The sequence below is a fragment of the Orbicella franksi genome, chromosome 10 (assembly GCF_964199315.1).
Source record: "Orbicella franksi chromosome 10, jaOrbFran1.1, whole genome shotgun sequence".
Lineage (NCBI taxonomy): Eukaryota > Metazoa > Cnidaria > Anthozoa > Scleractinia > Merulinidae > Orbicella > Orbicella franksi.
In genome coordinates, this window is record NC_138154.1 from 14,807,271 (window position 1) to 14,829,172 (window position 21,902).

The window sequence follows — 21,902 nt, forward strand, 5'->3', positions numbered from 1 at the left end:
ATATTACCTGGGTTAGCGCTAACCGGCTTTCAAACAACCCGGGCCAGATTTCAAACCATTAAAAAAAATACTATTAAAGAAAGAATTACCACAACACTGAACAGTTACTACTATAAGAATAATAATAACAATAAACACCAGCAAGGTAGCATCAATATTAGTGAAGATATCACAATAAAAAATCAAACAAAACTAATAAAAATATATTCACAGTGACAAAAATTTTAAATTTAAGATATCTTGATTTAATTTGAAGTGTTTGTATATTTTCCATCAATTATTCAAACAACACTGAGGGAAATTAAAATTAATTTAGCTCATTTACATGCATTTATTTTACAATACTTCCCGAATTATAAAAATGGTTATCTTGGTAGACTTATCTGCCATTTTTGGCATCTCCACTGTCAATTTCAGTCCTTTTCAGGGGCCCGATCGATTTGATGCTCTCCTGCGTCAGTCTGACAAAATATTCCATTTTCATAATGAGTACCGCGTACTAAGTTCCTTCGTAAGAACACGTCCTGTCAAATTTCACTAACAACTTGTCAGGCTCCAGAAAACTTTGATGACCCTGGCAGTTTATACAGTGAATCGATTCTTTTTAGAAGGTTTTGTTGATCAGACCACCAGGAAATACACCTTTTAAACTTTCACTAGTTTCCACCTGACACATTACAAATGCCCAGAACAACATTTTAACAACGAAATACTAGAAATTGATACACTGATACCAGGCACACTGATCTCCGCCATTTTGATTCTCCCGGTAACCCTTGTGACGCTAACTGGTTTCCATGCTTCAAAGAGACGAGAGATGTCTGTGCCACGAAAATTCGAGTTCTCTTGCTAAGTGTTCGGGTGATTTCAAATCACCCGGTAATAAATTACTGTCTTCAAATTTCGGAGAGTATTAGTTTGGCGATTTTTTTCTTTCTTGTTTTTTGCAAACGCCTGTCGGAGTTATCATACTCGCGTGAGCGCCAGTAGGTCGCGTGAGCTCGCGTACTTTAGTCGCGGGGCCAAACTAAGTCACGTGTTCCAAACATTCGCCTGGCGGTCATGCTTACCGAGAGCTGATCACAGAGAATTTTCTGTACCTTAGCTTCCGATAGTAACAGTAGCGAACTACACGTAAAGTTTATAAGATGATGTGAATACCTGGCTTCATCAAATGTACGGAAAGGATAGATAAACATTATGCTGCAAGTTGGCTCGTCCAATTTCGAAATTCAAACGTTTACAGTTGATCGAATGTGGAAGTAAAATGCAAATAATGATTTTTGCTGGAGAAATGGCCCAATTTAAAGTGTATACTCAGTTCTGCTCAGTGTAAGAGTGATTAGGAAGAATTGAGCCTTAACCCAGAAATATCTTTCTGTTTTTTTCTTTTCATCTTGATGATCTGGAACACCTCTCACTGTTGTTGTTTATTAATTATACACTGTAGGTCTTCGGAAGATTTGATTCAGAAATATCGTACAAAAATTAATAAACTTAAATGAAATTATTGCAGCGTAGTCATTTGTTATATCTTTCCACATTTAATATATTCCCTGATGATAACACAGGAGTGTCTTCTTTTTTATTAACCCTTTTACAATGAAATACAAGAAAAAAATAAAACTCAATAGAACTAAAAAGCCATCTGTGAGAGATTATTACCCTCAGTTCGAAAAGACGATTCTTGTAGATCTCCTTCGGATACATAAGACATTATCTCTGTAATTTCGAAATGTTCAGCTAAATCTTCCTCTTCTTCTTCCACTTGATAGTTCACTTATTTGCGGCTAATATTAAACCGATCTACACCAGTAATTGTCCAAAACAGTGATATGATCTGAGGTTAATCCATCCCGACTTGGCGAAGGTATACACTAAACATATTTGTTTGCCTGTTTTCAAGTGGCAAGAAGGATAGCAAACTTAGTAACCAAGCTCTAGCGGGGTGAAATTAGCGCCTGCGTCAGTCCCTTTTGCAATCATGAAACTAGTGTACCTTGCTCGGTTGCCTGGACGTTTCCGAAGACACAGAAGACTGCTCAAGCTTCTGGTAATGATACTGTCCTGTTGTTCAATCTCCTATTTTGCTTGTATTTCATTCAAGAAGAACAATGTTAACTTAACATGTGAATGTGGTGGAAATTTCACCGACGAGAAACAAAAAACCAGCGATACACGGGAAGTTCAACTAACAGTGAAAAATTGCTCTCGCGGATATGAAACTGAAAAGGTACAAAAATCTACCGCTCCTTTCAAAAATCTACCGCTCCCATTGAAGAAGAACAATGTCATCTTCACAAGTGAATCAGGTGGAAATTTCACCGACGTAGTACACAAACCCACCGCTCCACGTGAAGATGAAAGAAAAGGTCGACTAACAGTTTCCATCTGGCGAGATTTGTGCGGCGACAAAGTGAAAGTGCTGAGAAGCTCGCCATTTTATCCTAGTTTCCCCAACGAAAAGCTAATTCGTGATATTCCCGGGTTTCAAATCGTAGACAACAAAGCTGGGTACGGTCAAACGATAGCTGGTTTCTTAAATCCAGCGACGAGTGGATCATATCGCTTTGCGATAGCCTCCGATGATTCATCAGAGTTGTGGCTTAGTCCAAGCGAAAATTCCAATGAGAAACAGTTAATTGCCAGTGTGTTTGTCGAGGGCGCTACAGGTTGGACAAAGAAGAATGAGCTGAGTAAATACCCTAGTCAAATTTCGAAAGATATAAAGCTTCACACCGGAAGTCGATATTACATCGAAGTCATTCATAAACAAGGCGAAGGCGACGGATTTGTGCAAGTTTTTTGGTCAAATCCTGGTGTCACAGATTTTAAACTGATCAGCTCTGAATACCTATCGTCTTGTTCAATTTCCTCAAAACAGGATGCCATGAACCAACTACTTGCTAAGCGTCTTGCAATCTCACAGACAGCGTGGAAAAAATACTCGAGCTTTACCACCATTCCATTGATCGGCGAAGGACACTATCTTCCACATTGCGCGTACAAGTCTAGCTTTATTCCCAAAGACAAAATTGACAAAAGACACGGGCTTTCTTTAGTTTCTCTATCCAGCGTGTTCCCACAAGATGATACTTTTATGGGAAGCAAAGGAGATGTGTGGTCCTGGAGTAACAAAGTCGCTGATAGAGAAATAGTACAATCAGTGGTGGACAAGATGATCGCTTCCCTTAACGAGAAAACTGCCAAGTAAGTAAGAGTTTTTAAGGTTGCCATAGACCTTCAGGGGTGTCTTTCAGAAACCTTTCGTCCTCGCGTGGCTTTTAACAAACTGTGTATCACCGTAAAGCTAATCAAACGAAGAAAATACAGTGGTTGCTAACGAGAGCTTAGACCATATTGGGACAAATTTTACCTCATTACAATATGGCAACTGCAGAGACTTACCCCATGGCTTAAATGCTTTAATTATTTGAAAAGTCAATTTCGAGAAAAAAATCCGGTACTGTACAGCACCGCAAATGATCCCCCAGACACGAAATGATCCCCAAATTGGGCCGCAAATGATCCCCGATGTGGACCGCAAATGATCCCGCCGGAAAACGAGGAATGGCATGGATTTTGTTCCTCGGGTCGAGATTTCAATTTTTAACCTAGACAGAAACAAGTCGTGACTGACCATATTCTCGATATAGATATAATTTTCATGATAAACAATTCTTCCAATAGATTACCGTAAAAGCTCTGAGGACTGCCTTGCAATAAGAGGACCCTGGGAACGAGGTTGCCTTGTAATCGGCTTTGCCTCAACATTTCATAACAATTTAACCAACGCGAAAATTGCGAACAGATAAATAACGTCAGATAATTAGTGTCTAATTTTCTCGCCTGCCTGGGTGCTAGAGGCTTTCTAGTGCGGCTTCCGATTTTGGTGAATCACGCGAAATAAAAATCCTCTGATACCCAGGGTACTCTTGTTATCGATTTCGAAAGTCAGTGGCAAGAATCGGGTTGTAGTGGAGCAACCTATATATCAGTTTAAGGTTGTTCATTATGCAAGACATCTTTGGTCTAGAAATCCTACACGAAAACGGCTTACGGCTGCCATTCTATCTTTAGTCTCTCGGTTTTTCCGCATATGTCTCTCACGGGTAATGAAGGTAAGTGTTAGATCGCTCAACTATGCAACTTGACCAATCAGTGATCCTGTCCAAATTTAGTACACGTTTACATCATCAGCATGGAATTTCTGGCTGTAAATTGAAGATGCGAAAGCCAAACCGGCTTGGAGTGTTGAGATGCGGACTTTCTAGCTCACAGAATATCAAATAAAAGGCTAAAAGGTCATTAATACGTCACAAGTTCTTACTGGCGACGTGGTATTAAAAGAAATGTATACAAGTTGTTTATGTCTTCGTTATGGTAGCATTAAGCTATTACTGTTGTAGATCGAGCCAACTGAGAAACGGTATCACTGTTTACGAGCTTTTATTTTTTTCCGTGATTTTTCAGAACAATTGTCAAAAGAAAATGAGATGGAATTATTTATCATGAGAATTATTTACTTTGTCAGTATCTTTTCTTTACATTTATTTTAAGTTATTTGTTTGGATGATGAATAAAAAATAAATAAATGACAACATGGAACCAAACTCCATGCCATTCCTCGTTCTCCGGCGGGATCATTTGCGGTCCACATCGGGGATCATTTGCGGTTCGGGATCATTTGCGGTCGGGGATCATTTGCGGTGCTGTACAGTACTTCCCATTGAGAAATTTGCGTATCTTGTACTACTCAGGAATGCGATACTGTTACAACACCTTATTATCCAATTTACGCCCTATTTTCTGTCAAGTGGTCGCTTACGGGAGGTTAAATACAAAAGAAAATTTCAAACTTTTAGCGCTAAAAGCGATCGCGGTCGCTTACGAGAAGTGGTCCGTTACAAAAGGTTCCAAATATAGTGATTTGCTTGGGAAACTTTTGGTATTTTGGAAAACTGGTCGCTGAGGAGAGGTGGTCGCAACCGAGAGGTGGTGGCAATCGGAGGCTCGACTGGCCGCACTAGAACCAATTTTGTTTGATAATCTGTCAAGATCTGTCAACAAGTCGCGTAAAATAAGTGCGACCCCCAGTTTCAAAAACTTGCCAAATTTTTGCGGGTTGCCAAAATTTCGCCAATCTTCAAAGAAGCCGAAGTGCTGCCTCGGAGGCTTCCAAATTTTGGCAAAGCAAACAGTTTTGTTATTTTAACCATTGAACTGTCATATTTTTTAAAGCATGCCTGGAGAAAATTACGGCGAGAAAATAACTTTGGTGGCTAGTCCAGTTTGGCGCGTGCGATGGTGGGACAAAATCATTTTTACCCGGTCCATCTGACGCTTTTTACAGTTACTTTCAATGCAAACGAGGAATATGAGCGGCGTTTTTATTCTATTCTATACTCGTACCCTGGATCTCGTTACTGGCAGCAATTTGAAGAGATGGCCTCAGCGAGACAATCTTCTTCGTTCGCAAGTTGCACAAGCAACAACACAAACGGAAGCCGAGCAAAACTGCTCGTCCAATTATGGGCCGGAATTCACGAGTTGCTGTATAGCGTAGAGTCAAGAACATACAGCATGGATAAAAATCTGCGAAGAGTTAAACTCTCGCATGAGCCCTTTTTACAGTTCCCGGCGCCATATTTGTTACGTATATTTCGATCAGTAACGTTTTGGTTTCAGCATGTTGGCCTAAAGCGACCACAGCCAAAATTTGGAACTTGCGAAATTTTTGCCAAAACTTGGAAATATTTTGAGCAAACAAAATTGGCTCAGATTTACTCTACTGGACGCAAACCAGACAATGTTTGTTTAACTAATTTAAACAATTCCCTATCTTTGTGTCCGCACGTTAAAGCAAACAAACTGCGCAATTTCAATCAGCAGATGACGGACTACAAAGCATGCATTCTATTATCGGGAGTTTAAAACAAATGACCGGAAATAGGGAAAAACGGTGTTTAGTCTACTGTATTTTTATTCATAAATGTACATTTTTTTAAATCAAGTTTAAGGTTATTCCCAAGTATTGCATTGCGCATCCCTACTGCGCATAATTTCACGCGTGATTAGCGCAAGCGCAATAAAAAATGGCGGCTTTTTCTTTACAGCTGGACCTCGCCATAGAGGTAAATCGTCATTTTCTCGCAAACGAGTATGGTGACCTATCATTTTTTTTTCTGTTGTTTTGAATTGAGTAATAAATTTCTCTGTGTAAAATAAATATGGATCAATTCTCAGTGTAGAACAAAAAGCAATCGTCGGAAACGTGAATTTAGCAAGCAATCGTGACTACAATCATGGTGCTATTATAAGGACTTATATGGGAATTATGGGAATAAACAAGGTGCTTTTGCTCCTAAATGAACATGGGGACACCTCATTTTTATTTCAAATTTAAGTTCCTATATTATAAACAATTAATAGGCAAAGTTTCACAAAAATCTCAGGGCAGGTTCTATTTCAGTGGAATGACCTTAATTATGTGCAAGTCATGTGAAAATGGTAGAATACATTTCTAAACTAGTAATAGTTCTCACTACAGCTGCCCCCCTTGTTTTACTGATTGAAAACAATAATCAAACATTATTGCAAGAACTAAAACTTTTATTTCTAATTTGTGTAAACTTTATCACTCATAATGTTCCTAAAAATTGGGCAATTCATCATGGATATGATTGAATATGATTCAAACAATCAACTAAGTAATCTAACCCAACACGTGCTATTTAACTCATCCCAAACCGTTTTAAACGGCAAATTTAATACATCATATTCTTTCCTTATTATATCGCCAAGTATTTATAGCAGAGCAGTTTACCATATCTCGTTTGATCGGGGTACAATATTACTATTACTAATAATAGTTCTCACTGAATCTGCCCTCATTTGTTCTTTTTTTTTTTTTTTTTTGCTGCTTGATAATGTATGAAACCATTTTTTCTTTTTCCTTTTTGTTTCTTTGTAAAATATATCAATCAAAAATTTTCTTATAACTTCGGCAATTTATCATGAATAATATACGCCTTTATTCCCCATACAGTGTATATTAAATCATACAAAATTCGATTTCAAGTCAAACATTAACTCTTTTAATTTCATCTGGGGTGAGCTTGCCAGAGGTATTTTCTTCAAACTTCTCACTGAAGCAAGCACTGCAATCTCTTTCCAAACAAGTACAACAGTGTTGTCTTAAATAATCCCAAAGTGGCGCTCTGATTTCTAGCCATAGTTTACAGTTTCCAGCCGACTCAATATATCTTGAACAAGTGGCAAATACAAGCTCTGTAGATTCATTTCTTTGCGATAATTGTGATACATATGGCATGAACAGAAGTGAAGAAATTTCTAAAAAAAAATACTATCCACAGCCCGAGAAAAAGTTCTAGGATTGTAAGCGTAAGATTACTCAGCACAAATGATTAAGAAGTAAGCGAGATTCCAAACGTAAAACTGACAACCCGAAACATATTTATGGTGAATGTGTTCATATCGCAAACTCGTGCGAAGCGACACATAAGATCGTTCTGGCGGAGCTCGAAAGGCCGCTAAGCGGAGCCCAATAACTATAGGAACAGAACCACATGCATACACAGAAAAAGAAAACCATGCAACTCTTTTCATGGTCAACATGGCAAATGGCATGGATTTATACTATTTGTCAGCTACGAAGAAAGAGTGTTATCCCGTTGTTTCGGTAGGACAGCTCGGTTTTGACTGCCGTTCGTACTGATTATGGTTTAGTGACAGCTGTCAAAACAGGGTATCCGCTGACCAGTATCACATGATTATATCTCGGGCTCAGGTTGAAAGTTTATCGAGGTCGCGTGTTATTTTGAAGTTGACCGTTGCTCAGGTACTGATTTGCGATTGGATCGCAGGCTCAAGCCAGGTTATTACTCTGGGGGAGGAGGGAGTACGTGCAAAGGCAAAATTTCGGCGTAAATTAAACCCTGGCGCGTTATTGACTTTTCTTCCGACATATTCCTTGCACAATCGTCTCTCAGAAAGTCCCTGATATATTGGGTACGTAATTTCTACAATCTTGGAAAAATTGGGTACGTTTATTGGGTATAGTTTTTTAAAATTTAACTGGGCAAAATAGTGAAACCACACGCTGAGCAATTACATGCTAACAATTGATCATTTTTTGAGTTTCTGATCCAAGAAAAGCAAATCCTGTTCTTCCTTTATGGGTAATTATTGCAATCAGAAGCTCTGCTTTTAGGGTTGGCTAAATCTAGATATTTCCTCCGCCACTTTGAAGAGGATTTACTTGCTCGCGCCAAAATCGTCATGTAGGCTGTATTGAAATGTCTTAGCTCAAATATCGGTATTTCGTAGATCCTTGCGAGCGTTTCGTTGATCCTTTGCGACCCCGCGTTCACGAAAATCGAGACATTTTCCGGCCTCGCTATTAAAGAATTCACCACATTGCCTACTATACGCTAAGACTACAAAGATGCGTCCTCGGGTTTGACCTCCAAAACCCTGCGGGGTTAATTGTTTTTTAAACCAGAACGTACTGTAGTTAAATGCACCCTAAACCTGAACTACAATGAAACGTCTTTTGTGATGCAAAAACTAGACAAAGAATATACTGTTTTGAAACAAAGTTTCATTTATTTATTTCATTTGTTTGTCTGCTTTCCTCTTTTCTTTATGTATTGGAATATCTTTTTTAGTTCTTATGCCGGAAAAAGGAAGCTATTTATGATGGATTTTACTCGTTTTTTTATTCAGGTAATGTGACTTCCAAACGTGATCGCGACTTGAGAACGCTGAATGCGTGCAGCAAACGTAGCTAAACAATATATATTTGGAAAGAGGGACACAAGTTTCTTCTTTTGTGTCATTCAAGAGTTTTAACTCAATTGCATGAATCAACGGAATAGAACAACAGGAACGATTTTCCTCAATTCCACCACTGCCCTGTCGTCACACTCTTCCCCATTCTTTTCTCCCCGTTTCACTTCCGCCAATTTTCCTCACCATACACACAGCTAGTTGATGTTTTATTTACGTGAGACTTTCATTCTTTTGTTTATTTGTTTTGCAATTTCCTGGTAATAGCCAATCTTCAAGACAATGTTAAACGTCATCGTGTCTGCATGCGCTGCGTGCATTTATTAATTTATAGCTGACTTAGGAGGGCTCCACTGAAAACACTGCAAACCGCCTTTGGAGAGTTGGATTCCCTCACTAAATACTATTGTTATTATTATTATTATTATTATTATTATTATTATTATTATTATTATTATTAATTCGCACAGCTATTGATGATATTGAAGCTGGCTTCGTCATTGGCTCCGGGCAACAACAAGTTGCCTAGGGAAGCCAAGAAACACCCCTTGTTTGCTTTTTCTCTTCTTTCTACATCTCCAGCACCTTTCTAAGAATTCTTGCCGACCCCAACAATGCACATCTCTGGATCAGTCCAACAGGAATGCCCACCTCAATGGCTCTCAGATTGTCCTTCAATCTCAGTGGTATTGATCCCAATGCTCCCACTACCACTGGAATAACCTTTGTCCTCACACCCCACATTTTTCGAACTTCTCTTGCTAGATCTTATTATTATTATTATTATTATTATTATTATTATTATTATTATTATTATTATTATTACTATTATTATTATTATTATTATTATTTGACTGATTTGAGACCTGAAAAATTTAGCTGAGAAATGGGCAGAAACTTAAAACCATAGCAGAGAAATCAGAGCGGCTATGCGTCATTGAGCACAGATCAAAGTGGCTATCAGCCACTGAAAATGGATCGTCTGTAAGCAGTGACAATTTTGATGCCACTGACTTGAGGTTATAATCCGTAGATTTAAAGTGAAAGTCCACTTACATTGTTAAGAAAGAGTGCAAAACGAACCGGTTACAGAATACACGCGGAGACGTGACACCGTTGAAAACATTTATGAAGTTATCGGTGACCTTCGTCCGAGACAATTATAAGGAAAGTACTGCTTCTTGTCCGATCACCAAAGCAAGTAATAATTCTCATTTTCATTCCTAGTTTTTGTCGTTCTTTATTTTTCCAGCCAATATCAGTGATTTTATTTCTTTCTTTGTCTTTGTTACATCTGGAGAGATCCTAAAAATAAAAAATAATGTGTTCATCATAGACTCGTAATTTTAATACCACAAGGACAGCACTGCGTCTCGTCCGCTGAACAAAGTTAAGCCCTGTTCGCCGGGGTTCGTACTTGGCTGGGTGACCAAATACGAATACCCTCTGCTGTAATAACTTCTTTTTTCCTTTCATATTTTTCCTTTTCTCGTTTTTTTTCCTTTGCAAGGCGATGTCAGTGAGTGCAGAAATCCCGGACTTGTGCAGTGTCTTTTCTTCTATTTACCAACTATTTGTTCGTATCATTTCGCCATGTCCGTATTTATGTGTATTTATTTTAATACCGTATAAACAATAGCGAAACACGTCGCTCGAATTCTCCTCAATTCTCATGTCTGTCGATTGTCTAAAACTTTAAATCACGGCTTGAATCATTGGAAAATTCATACAGCTCATCAATTTTGTGATTTTTAGTATCTTCTTTTTAGGCAATCGGGTGAGGTTGAACCTGTATAAGCGGACACCTTTGAGAAATGAGCTATTTATGATAATTAGCTTTTCTATATGAAAACGTTCGTGCGAAAATCTATTCAATGTAGATCATTTCTGTCGTAAGATATTGAGAACTTGCGTTGGAAATTCAAAGAATAACTAACTTGATACGGTACAAGCGGCTGTAAAACGGCCTTAGAGGGCGTGATGTTGGAAACCCGCTGATTTCCGCTGATCTCTCGAGTACACGAGTCGGGTCTGCAAGTGCGCACGGGATCCTTTCTTGAACAGTGGCTAGTAATCGAAACTATTCCGTTTTAAGTGGAATCTTTTAAGGGTCTAATGAAGCTCGAGCAGCACCCATATTAGTCTCCTTTAGGAGTTAAATTTAAATTTTCCTACGAGCATTCCTGCAGACGTTTTGATATGGGAGTTCCCCTCCGGGGTTCCAAATGTCTGATAGGAAGTGACGGAATGAAGGAGTGATGGAGTGAAATCGTTCCCCCGATACAATTTGGAAAATAATATTTTCCAAGTTAAAAATGAATTATAAGAGTGTTCAGACCGTACCACTGAACTGCGTTTGGTTTAATCCACTTTTCCTTCCTCGTATTAAGAAACCATTGACCCAAACGCAGCGTATGCCTTTCCGTTTCCTTTCTCTAAACAATCATGTGGATCATTCGAAAATTTGTCGACTATTTCTAAACTTATCTAAGCCACACAAAGCAACTTTGTCCCGTCCTAATTATCACCAGCATAACGTAAGTTTGCGAAGCAAGAACCATGAAGACTTAGCCACGGAATGATGTGAGACAATATTTGATTTGTAAGATGTGTCGCGGTGTCATTAGTTGATTTAACTTGTCAGACCTATTTTTCAGCTTGTCAGACCTGTTTTTCAGCCTCCATTATACTGGTTGACCAGTAGGAACTTTGAGTTTAAAAATAAACACACACCCGCTCTTCAGTTCTCTGTTGACCATCTTAACGATCCACACAAAAGCAAATCACTTGGTGACCAAATCGTCCTCAGCGCGCAAGCGACTGCGATAATCTTATGCACTAGTCAGCGGATTCACTAAAGGTTTACAGCAAGGGGCCGAGGAAGGAGCGACTCTTAATTAAAAAATGAAGTCATTTTCTGAGTAAAAATGAGGAGAGATTCCAGTATCCCACTCAGACCTTCTCATTGGCGGTTTCAAGCCTCGGCCGAGGTCACTATGTTGTGTTACTCTCATAACTGGAGAGTAGCCAGTTATGAACCAGCATCCCATCCAGGGGGAGGGGGAATAGCAATACTCCTACTTACTGACTGACTGACTGACTGACTGACTGGCTGATTCTCTGACTGATTGACTGATCCACTGACTGACTGACTGACTGACTGATTTACCTATTGATTAATTGATTGATTGATTGATTGATTGATTGACTGATTGACTGACTAACTGACTGACTGATTAATTGACTGATTGGCTGACTGACTGACTGACTGACTGACTTGTTGACGGATGGATGGATGGATGGAATCTTTCATTTAAACACGGAGCCTTATCAAATTAAAACGTGCAAGTGAAAATTAGGTTTCCATAAAATCCGTGCAATTCCTAATTACATGTACCACCAGTTAATTACATCAAAGTAGACTGAAATATAAGTAAACTTACTGAAGCAATTACAACGGGGTGAAGCTAACTATTTAGTTGTCTAACTGATGCCGGTAGTAAACCTCTTTTAACTCACTTTTAAACTTGTTCAAACATATTTCCTCTTTGAAATGCGACGGAGAGCATTCCAGACCTTAGCACCACTAAATGCGAAGTTATCCTTGTAATAATTGGTGCTATATTCAGGCAGTTCAAGGTCGGAATTGGAAGATCTCAAACGTAATTATTTAGGGTGCTATGAAAAGTTAACATATGGGTAAAGGTATGGAGGTGCCAGGCCGTTAACAATTTTAAACATCATAATAGCCTTGTGAAATTGCCTCATGGAATTAAATTGGGTCCAGCCTAATTCTTCAAACATTTCCCTAGAGGGTTTAGAATACGGAGCACCGGTGATAATACGAGCCGCTCTGTTTGGAAGCCTTTGGAGACTCTTGCTTAAAGTGTCACCTATTGAATCCCTCAATATACAACAGTCACTAAAATAAGGTTCAATAATTGACCTAGATATAAAACAACAATATTCTTATCTTTTAGAAAAGGTTTAACCTTTTTCAGAATTTTTAAATTGGAGGTCCCTTTATGCCTTATGCTTTGCAAGTTCCCACGTCAGGTTCTCATCAATACTAACACCTAAGCATTTAGTGGACTCCAGTTGCTTTACATGAGTGATTGGCTGATTGACTGATTGACTGACTGATTAACTGGCTGACTGACTGACTGATTGGCTGACTGACCGACTGACTGACTGACTGACTGCATGACTGACTTCATGACTGATTGACTGATTGACTGACTGACAGACGGACTGATTAACTGACTGACTGTCTGACTGGGTGACTGATTGACTGATGAATTGATTCACTGACCTACTGACTAACTGACTGACTGACAGATTGACTGGTGGACTGATTGACCGATTGACGGATACACAGATTGACGGATTGACTGATTGACTGACTGTCTGACTGATTAACTGACCCATCGATTGAATGATTGATTGATCGATTGCTTGATTGGTTGATTGACTGATTGATTCATTGATTCATTGATTGATCGGTTGATTGATTGATTGATTTATTGATTGATTGATGGACTGATTTGTCTCATTCTCTTCCAGGGATTTCTTTTTAAAGAGAGTTTACAGAGTTACGCAAAAATCAGATCCAGTTTACGGTGATCGTTTCTTAGTCGACGTGGAACTTGGTTTACAGCATAGCAACCAATCATTTCGCTTGTCAGAACATGTCTATCAGAAGAAGGGAAGTGACAAGTTGTGTTTTCCTGAAGGAATCAACTGGAACAGCCAAGCCATGGTGTACTTCATACTTCCTGTCAAAGACCAAGGACGATGGGTCTATCATTTTATCAATGAACTTACTGCTGCCAGCTTATTGACCGGTGATACGAATTTCCACGTCGTTGTTGCTGACTTTGAAAGTCAGGATATTGATATGGCCGAAGCTTTTAACACTTCTCTGTTCCGCAGCAGACACACCATTGTTGACATGACGGGTAAATTCTATAAGACACTCGCGCTAAACGAGGCTGTCGCTCGTGTTCCAAGCGAGCATGATATACTATTTCTGTATGATCTTCACATTGATGTTCCTGTAGACATCATGGACAGTGTCAGAAAGGTAACGTAAAAGTGCAAATGCAATCACGTTATAAGTAGTCTCTGTAAGAGTCCTGAGTGAACGATAGTTCGAATGCGTCACCTAGGGGTGCAAGAAATTACAGCTCAACGGAGAAAGAGAAAACGATGAGGGAAGGAAAGTGACAGTTGCCTCAATAGCGTCATGTTTTTCTCCAACATCTCCTGTTCATGTCACGCTTTCTCAAGCTTGGTGCAGTGTTCGACGATCTAGTCAGATTGGGACTCGAACTGGGACTATAGCCCGGACTCGAGCTGGTATTCAAACAGGGACTCAACCCAGGACTCGAACTGGGACTCAAACTGGGACCAGAGCTTAGACTAAAGCTGGGTCTCGAGCTGTGAATCGAACTTAGCCTTGAGCTGGGACTAAAGCTGGGACTAGTGCTGGGACTCGAGCTGGGACTAGATCTAGATCTCGAGCTTCTCGAGCTGGGACTCGAACCTGGACTCTAGTTGGGACTCGAACTGAGACTCGAATTGGCACTTCAACTGGGACTCAAACTGGGACCAGTGCTTAGACTAGAGCCGGGACTTGAGCTGGGAATCAAGCTGGGACTAGAGCTGAGTCTCGAGCTGGGTCTCAAGCTGGGTCTCGAGCTGGGACTCAGACTGAGACTCAAACTGGGAATTGAGCTGGGACTAGAGCTGAGACAAACTGGGACTCAAGCTGAAATTCCAACTGGGACTCGAACTGAAACTCGAGCTGGGAGACTAGAGCGGAGACTATGACTGGGATTCGAACTGGGATTCGACCTGGACTTCAACTTGGACTCAAGCTGGGATTTGAGCTGGGACTTGCATTGGGACACAAACTGGGACCAGAGCTTATACTAGACCTCGGTCTCGAGCTAGCACTCGAAAGGGAACTACAGTTGGGACTTGAACTGGGACTCGAGCTGGGTCTCGAGTTGGGACTCGAACTGGGACTCGTACTGGGACTTGTACTGCGACTCGAACTGGGATTTGTACTTGGGCTCAAGTTGGGAGACTAGAGCGGGGACTACAACTGGGACTCAAACTGGGCTTCGAACTGGGACTTGAACTTGGACTCGAACTGGGATTTGAGCTGGGACTTGCATTGGGACACAAACTGAGACCAGAGCTTATACTAGACCTCGGTCTCGAGCTGGGACTTGAAAGGGGACCAGAGTTGGGACTCGAACTGGGACTCAAACTGGGACTCGCCCTGGGACTCGAGTTAGGACTCGAACTGGGACTCATACTGGGACTTGTACTGGGAATCAGGCTGGGAGACTAGAGCGGGGACTACAACTGGGACTCGAACTGGGCTTTGAACTGGGACTTGAGCTTGGACTCAAACTGGGATTTGAGCATTGGGACACAAACTGGGACCAGAGTTTATACTAGACCTCGGTCTCGAGCTGGGACTTAAAAGGGGACTATAGTTGGGACAAAAACTGGGGCTCGAACTGGGACTCATACTGGGACTCAAACTGAGACACGTACTTGGACTCAAGCTCGAACTGGAGCTGGGACTCGAATTAGGGCTGAAACCTGAGCTTATACTATAGCTGGGGCTGGAGCTGGGGCTCGAGCTATGAGTCGAACTGGGATTAGAGCTGGCACTCAAGCTGGGACTCAAAGTGACCAGAGCTTATACTAGAGCTGGGTTTCGGGCTAAAACTCGAACTGGGACTTGAGTTGGGACTTGAGCCGGGGCTCGAACTGGGTCTTCAACTGGGACTCGAGCTGGGACTACAGCTAGGACTAGAGCTGGGAGACTAGGACCATACCTTATACTAGAGTTTGGTCTCGACCTAGGACTTGAGTTAGCACTCGAACGGGGACTAGAGTTGGGACTCAAACTGGGACTCAAGCTGGGACTAGAACTGGTACTCAAACTGGGACGAGCTGGGATTCGAGATGGGACTAGAGCTGGGACTCGCATTGGGACTCAAACTTGGACCAGAACGTATACTAGAGCTGGGTCTCGAGCTGGGACTCGAGCGGGGACTAGAGTTGGAACTCCAACTGGAACTAAAACTGGGACCAGAAGCTTATACTAGAGCTGGGTCTCGGGTTAGGACTCCAACTGGGACTCCAGCTGGGACTCGAACTGGAATTAGAGCTGAGACTTAGACTGGAACTCGAGCTGGGACTCGAACTGGAATTAGAGCTGGGACTCAAACAGGAACTAGAGCTGGGACCAGAGGTGGGACTTGGACTGGGACTCAAACTGGGACTTGAGCTGGGACTAGAACTGGAACTCGAACTGAGACTAGAGCTGGTACCAAAGCTGGGACTCAAGCTGGGACTCGAACTGGGATCAGAGCTGGGACATGAACTGGAACTAGAGCGGCAATTTGAGCTGGGACTCGAACTGGCTCTCGCACTGGGTCTCGAGCTTGGTCTCGAACTAGGGCTCGAACTGGGTCTCGTACTGGGTCTCGAACTGGGACTCGAACTGGGCCTCGAACTGGGTCTCGAGCTGGGTCTCGAACTGGGTTTCGAACTGGGACTCGAACTGGGCCTCGAACTGGGTCTCGAGCTGGGTCTCGAACTGGGTTTCGAACTGGGTCTCGTACTGGGTCTCGAACTGGGACTCGAACTGGGCCTCGAACTGGGTCTCGAGCTGGGTCTCGAACTGGGTTTCGAACTGGGTCTCGTACTGGGTCTCGAACTGGGACTCGAACTGGGCCTCGAACTGGGCCTCGAACTGGGTCTCGAGCTGGGTCTCGAACTGGGTTTCGAACTGGGTCTCGAGCTGGGTCTCGAACTGGGTCTCGAACTGACACGACTTGGGTCTTGAGCTGAAACTTGACTAGGTTTCGAACTGGGACGAGCTGGGTTTCGAACTGGGACACGAACTGGGACTAGAGCTGGGACTCGAGCTGAGACTACGGCTGGGACTTGAGCTTGGACTCCAACTGGGACTAAACCGGGAATTCATCGTGGAACAAGAGCTGGGACCTAAGCTGGGACCTAAGCTGGAACTCAAACTGAGACTGAAACTTGGATTCGAACTGGACCTCGAGCTGGGATTTGAGCTGGGACCAGAGCTGAGTCTCGAGCTGGCACTAGAGCTCGCACCAGAACCGTGACTCGAGCTAGGACAAGAGCTTGCACTAGATCTGGGACTCTGGCTGGCACCTGAACTGCGACTCAAACTGGAACTCGAACTGGGATTAGAACTGGGACTAGAGCTGGTACTCGAGCTGGGACAAGAGATTACACTGGATCTGGGACTATGGCTAGGACCTGAACTTAGACTAAAAGTGGGATTCGAACTGGGACCCGAGCTGGAATTCGGCCTGGGACTTGTGCTGGCACTTGAACTGGGTCTCGAGCTGGGACTAAAGCTGGGACTAGAGCTGGGTCTTGAGCTGAGATTGGAGTTGGGTTTCGAGCTGGGACTCGAACTGGGACTTGAGTTGGGACAAGAGCTGGGACAAGAGCTTGCACTACATCTGGGACTATGGCTGGGACCTGAACTGGGACTCAAACTAGGACTCAAACTGGGATTCGAACTGGCACCCGAGCTGAGACTCGAGCTGGGACTTGAGCTTTGACTCGAGCTGGGACTTGAGCTGGGACTTGAACTGGGTCTCGAGCTAGGACTCGAGCCAGGATTCGAGCCAGGATTCGAGCCAGGATTCGAGCCAGGCAAAGGTTTAGGGTGCCTTACACCTTCTCGTGCCTCCGAGCGTTTTGTTCACCTCTCACTCCCCTGGAAAGAAAACGACCGCTACGCAGACTAATGGTGTCCTGTCGGTATTTTCGGTGATCTAAAGAATGTTTGTGGTTGCTGTATCCTATCTTTAACCATACTCTGTCGTGCCAGTGTGTATTTTTGTATCCCCAATGTGGTGACAGCAGCTCTATAGACAGAATCGTGAACAAAACGCAAGAGTTCAACCATCGTAGTAGTTTTAGCTTTTAAGCTTGACTCGAACTCGTTGTACCACTACTACATGCTCAACTTTGTACGTTATTTGTTTCTATTTATTTTTCAGAATACCGTTGAGGGACGGATTGCCTTTTTCCCTATGGTTGGTCGTTTACACTGTGACGGCTCGTCTACGGATCACAGAGGCTTCTGGGAACTTGAAGGGTTTGGCTTGCTCAGTATATACAAGTCTGATTGGAGAAAGGTTGGTGGTAAGTGGAATTCAATTAATTTCCCGATTTGATAAGCAGAACAACTTAATTAATGGTCCTGATGCCGGACAAAGATGGAACTGCAATATTACCGCAATGCAAAACCATTATGATCACATAACACTACGCTGCCCCAAGTACAACAGGAAAACAGAAGGGGATAAAACCTTTTTAACATCATCAATTTTATTATAGAATAATAAAAGCTGAGCTGACCTGAGCTGTAATAATAAAAGCTGAGTTGTACCTGAGCTGTAAGATCTCAGATGGGGTCCTCGTCGTCGATCTTAGCACTTCCCAAGTTCCAGTCTGATAGTTCAGCAGTTTACAATGTCGTCCAGAGAGCTTCAATCTCTTGGGAGCGGTAATTAAAGCCGTCTTTAAAGAGCGAATTAACCCAATTCATACCCCCACCGTAGCACAAGGGGTGGGGAGGGGTGTTGATGTATAACCCCTTTCCTGGGTTTTCGTTCTGTTCAGGTACAAAGAAATAAATTTACACAGATAAGATGGCGCTGAGCTTGCTCTACAAGGTGATAACATTTTTGTTAATTATGACGTTATATGACGTGAAATGAAAACTATTGTTGGTATTCTGGATTTTTCTTTGATTATGTTTAACATTCAGTTATACAACTCTGATTAATTTTTGCACTGTTTGTCCAAAGGAATGGACACTGAGAAATTCAAATACAAATGGGGTGGGGAGGACTGGGATCTACTGGATCGTGTTTTTAACGCCAAGTTGGAAGTGGAACGAATCAAGTACCCAGGCCTCTATCACCATTATCACAGTAAACAAAAGAAGTGGAATTAACGCCTGGTGTAGCCGCGCCTGGAGTGTTTGTCACGTGCTGCCATGCGAAGTACATTTACCTGACCTACTGCCTCCTTTATGAGATATTTAACGAATACGAAAAATGTGTGTTACAATGTAAAATTATCGATCTCGAAACTATGATTAAATCTTTAAGATTAACCTGGCTACGAGGAATTTTCCGTGTAAATGAGCGGTTTTCAACTGAGTGTCGTAAAACCAAAACCAAAGTAACCACTCTGGCCAATCACAAACAAAGGGATTGCAGACAATCCAGTGCACCAATCAAAGCTCGAAGTGAATTCTTTTAGCTGACGCGAAGCGCGGGAAAACGTGTGCAAGTGAGTCATGATTGGTTTTGGTTTTATAGTGACGTAAGTGTTTTGAGCCAATTGTGTCGCGTAGTAATGCAAAACCAGTAACTTGGCGACACTTAAGTGAAAACCGCTCATTCGAAAGTAAATAACCAAAGTGTGTTGTGAGTAAAGTATTGTAATATATTGTAATTTTTTTTTTCTGTCGTGTAATATAGCGAATGTAACGTTAGTAGTGTAATGTTAGTAAGTAGTGCCTGTACGCAATGTATCTTAAAGTAACGTTGCAAATTAAAAATAAATTACATCAAACAACTAAGACTACTAATGCAGCTGAACAACAAATCTAGTAATATTCATATCATGGGAGGCGAAAACTCTTGGCTGCCCGCGCGATTTTAAACGGTGTTACAGGCAGTTGGGTAAAACTTTAAGATTAAGGATTGTGAAAATCTGCATTAGTTTTTTGATTCTAGCCACACTTCAAATGGGGGCATACAACGAGCTCATTTGTAAGGACCCAGTCATTTGGGACCATTACCAACTAATAAGCAGATGTAAGTAGTGTAAATATTGTATAGTAAGAGTAGTGTAAGTTAAGTGATGTAACGTAATGTTAGTACAGGTTTTCCGTGTAAGTACCTTAGGGCCTCTTCATATGAGCCCGGTAACCGGCCTGGCTCGGTTACCGGGATGAATTTTATTGTCTGTTCATATGGGAAATTTCAGCCCGGTCGACCGGGATGAAATCCAAGGAGCACAGCCAAAATGGTGGAACATAAACTTGTATCGTTGGCGGCTGTCGTAGCTTTGTGGACTCTTGTAACTTTACTAATAAGGCTAATTCGCATACTCCTAAAGTGGAAATACATGCAAGACAAAAATTATGCCATTTTGGCCGCTATGTTACGAAAGCGAAGCTATTTTGTCTAAAACGTTTCGTCCCGGTTACCCGCCAGCCCGGCTTCTCATATGTGTACGCGATAACGTCCTTGTTTAAGGCTGAAGGTGCCTTTGGGAACACGTCAATGTTGTTTAACTGGAGAAGCCATTTTGAAATTTTGTACCGAGCGAATCTGAGGAAATCCGTGTAATACTCTTCTGAGACAGCTGTAATCTAGAAGTAGAGCCTACGGAATCTTAAGGAAAATACAGTCCAGTGAGAGAAATCTTGTACACATATGAACACATCGAAATTTTTATGAGGGAAAGAGTGGCGAGGCGAGATCTCGGAAACTGAGCCAACCCGGTTGACCGAGCTCACATGAAGAGGCCCTTAATGTAAGTAATGTAAGTATTGCATTGTAAGTGGTGTAAGTGTAACAATTTAAGTAGTGTAAATATTGTACGGTAAGAGTAGTGTAAGCAGCGTAATGTAAGTAACGTAAAGTTATTTCCGTTTTGCTGTTCTGGTTTTTAAGTGCATGACGGGATGTGCTCCTGAGTATTTGACATCTAAGCTCGTCAAAAGATCCGCCGTCTCGACAAGAGGGAGTTTTAGCAATCTACGACGGCGACGGCGACGAGAGCATCCCCAGACAAAAGGTTTAATTAGCAGAACAATGGTTCTGCACGTGCGGTTTGAATCTTGGTACATTTCTTTGCTGTCCTCTACAAAACAACAACGTGAAATGACTAAGTTCTACGTATTTTGGGGAACGCGAACCGCAATGGCTAATTTTTGGTATCTTCTTTTCGACTTTTAGACCGATAGGCGCCCTGAACAGATTTACGCAGCTGCGACATTCGAAGGTAAAATAAAAATACGTTTTTTACAAGGCTTCGTCCCCGCCGTCGCCGTCGTCATTGCTAAAACTCCCTAAGGACTACCAGGAACTGTCAACTTTTGAACATACCACTCTCCCGCACTATTAGCGGTCAAAGGACTTTTCAATATAGAGCAACCTCTCCGTGGAATGAGTTGCAGCCTGAACTTAAACTTTGTCCATCCGAGACGGATTTCAAGCGCCTACTAAGGCGTAAGCTTCTTAATGACTGTTTTATTTAATTTTTATTCAACATTTGGCTTCTTTTTAAGTTATCATTGTTATGTGTTTGGCTTTCTGCGTTTTTAAATTTTGTAATGTAACATTGACTCTGAAAAGCCCCGTGGGGACGAGCCAATAAAGTATGTATGTATGAAAAAATTAATGTAAGTAGAGTTTTCCCGTGTATCTTAATGTAGAATGAAAAATATTGTATTGTAAGAGTAGTGTTCAAAATTCAATCTAATAAATACGTTCAAAGTTTCTTTTACCAAACGTGTCCATTTTCTTTGTAGGTCCGCCAATACTTTGTAGGTCCGTCAATAAATTGGTCAGAATAGATCATTCATGGAAATATTGAATTCATCGAGGCTTTAGCAATTCGAACTGTTTTGAATCCATAACAATACTGAATTATTTGAACTTGAAGTCATCGAAGCTTAAATAGGTCACTGTTTACAGACGATCCAAGTTCCAACTTCTGGCTCACAGCCACTTTGATTAGTTCGTTCAGAGTTATTTCATGTGTTTAACTTTTTCACGATCAGTAACACCAGTGATGACGTCATCAGGCCACGCCATTGGTCATGTGAATACTGAAAATATGCAAAGGCTCCCAGGCAAATTACTCTATCGCAATTTTTTTCATTGATTTAATATTTTAAATTTAATCCTCATCACGCTATGCATAGATTTTGTTTCATTTCTAAAAGGTCATAATTTTGAGAGAATTTCAAATTATTGAAAAATTCG

General features: G+C 41.6%; 3 protein-coding genes across 3 annotated transcripts in view; 1 reads left to right on the plus strand and 2 right to left on the minus strand.

Annotated features, from left to right (window-relative positions):
• The window catches only part of LOC145500342 (glutamate receptor ionotropic, kainate 2-like), a 230,248-nt gene that overhangs the window by 150,974 nt on the left and 57,372 nt on the right, over window positions 1-21,902 (minus strand). The gene's annotated exons all lie outside the window — the stretch shown is intronic.
• LOC145500354 (beta-1,4-N-acetylgalactosaminyltransferase 3-like) lies at window positions 1,949-21,373 on the plus strand. Its single transcript, XM_081479867.1, has 4 exons — window positions 1,949-3,210; window positions 13,375-13,894; window positions 17,889-18,033; window positions 18,702-21,373. Exons 1-4 carry the CDS (start codon window positions 1,985-1,987, stop codon window positions 18,848-18,850), a joined length of 2,040 nt encoding a protein of 679 aa, XP_081335993.1. The 5' UTR covers window positions 1,949-1,984; the 3' UTR covers window positions 18,851-21,373.
• LOC145500096 (uncharacterized) lies at window positions 14,492-17,794 on the minus strand. The gene is made up of 3 exons (XM_081479584.1): window positions 17,631-17,794; window positions 15,933-16,519; window positions 14,492-15,828 (listed from the first exon to the last, which is right to left on the minus strand). Exons 1-3 carry the CDS (start codon window positions 17,792-17,794, stop codon window positions 15,530-15,532), a joined length of 1,050 nt encoding a protein of 349 aa, XP_081335710.1. The 3' UTR covers window positions 14,492-15,529.

Excerpts from the sequence above, each read along its gene's own strand:
- LOC145500354 (XM_081479867.1), top strand. The coding sequence starts at position 1,985 with ATGAAACTAGTGTACCTTGCTCGGTTGCCTGGACGTTTCCGAAGACAC. Across the intron at positions 3,211-13,374 it reads CTTAACGAGAAAACTGCCAA|GGATTTCTTTTTAAAGAGAG; the intron begins GTAAGTAAGAGT and ends ATTCTCTTCCAG. Across the intron at positions 13,895-17,888 it reads TCATGGACAGTGTCAGAAAG|AATACCGTTGAGGGACGGAT; the intron begins GTAACGTAAAAG and ends TTTATTTTTCAG.
- LOC145500096 (XM_081479584.1), bottom strand. The coding sequence starts at position 17,794 with ATGGTTGAACTCTTGCGTTTTGTTCACGATTCTGTCTATAGAGCTGCT. Across the intron at positions 16,520-17,630 it reads ATACCGACAGGACACCATTA|TTCGAGACCCAGCTCGAGAC; the intron begins GTCTGCGTAGCG and ends TTCGAAACCCAG. Across the intron at positions 15,829-15,932 it reads GAGACCCAGCTCTAGTATAA|TCCCAATGCGAGTCCCAGCT; the intron begins GCTTCTGGTCCC and ends TCCAAGTTTGAG.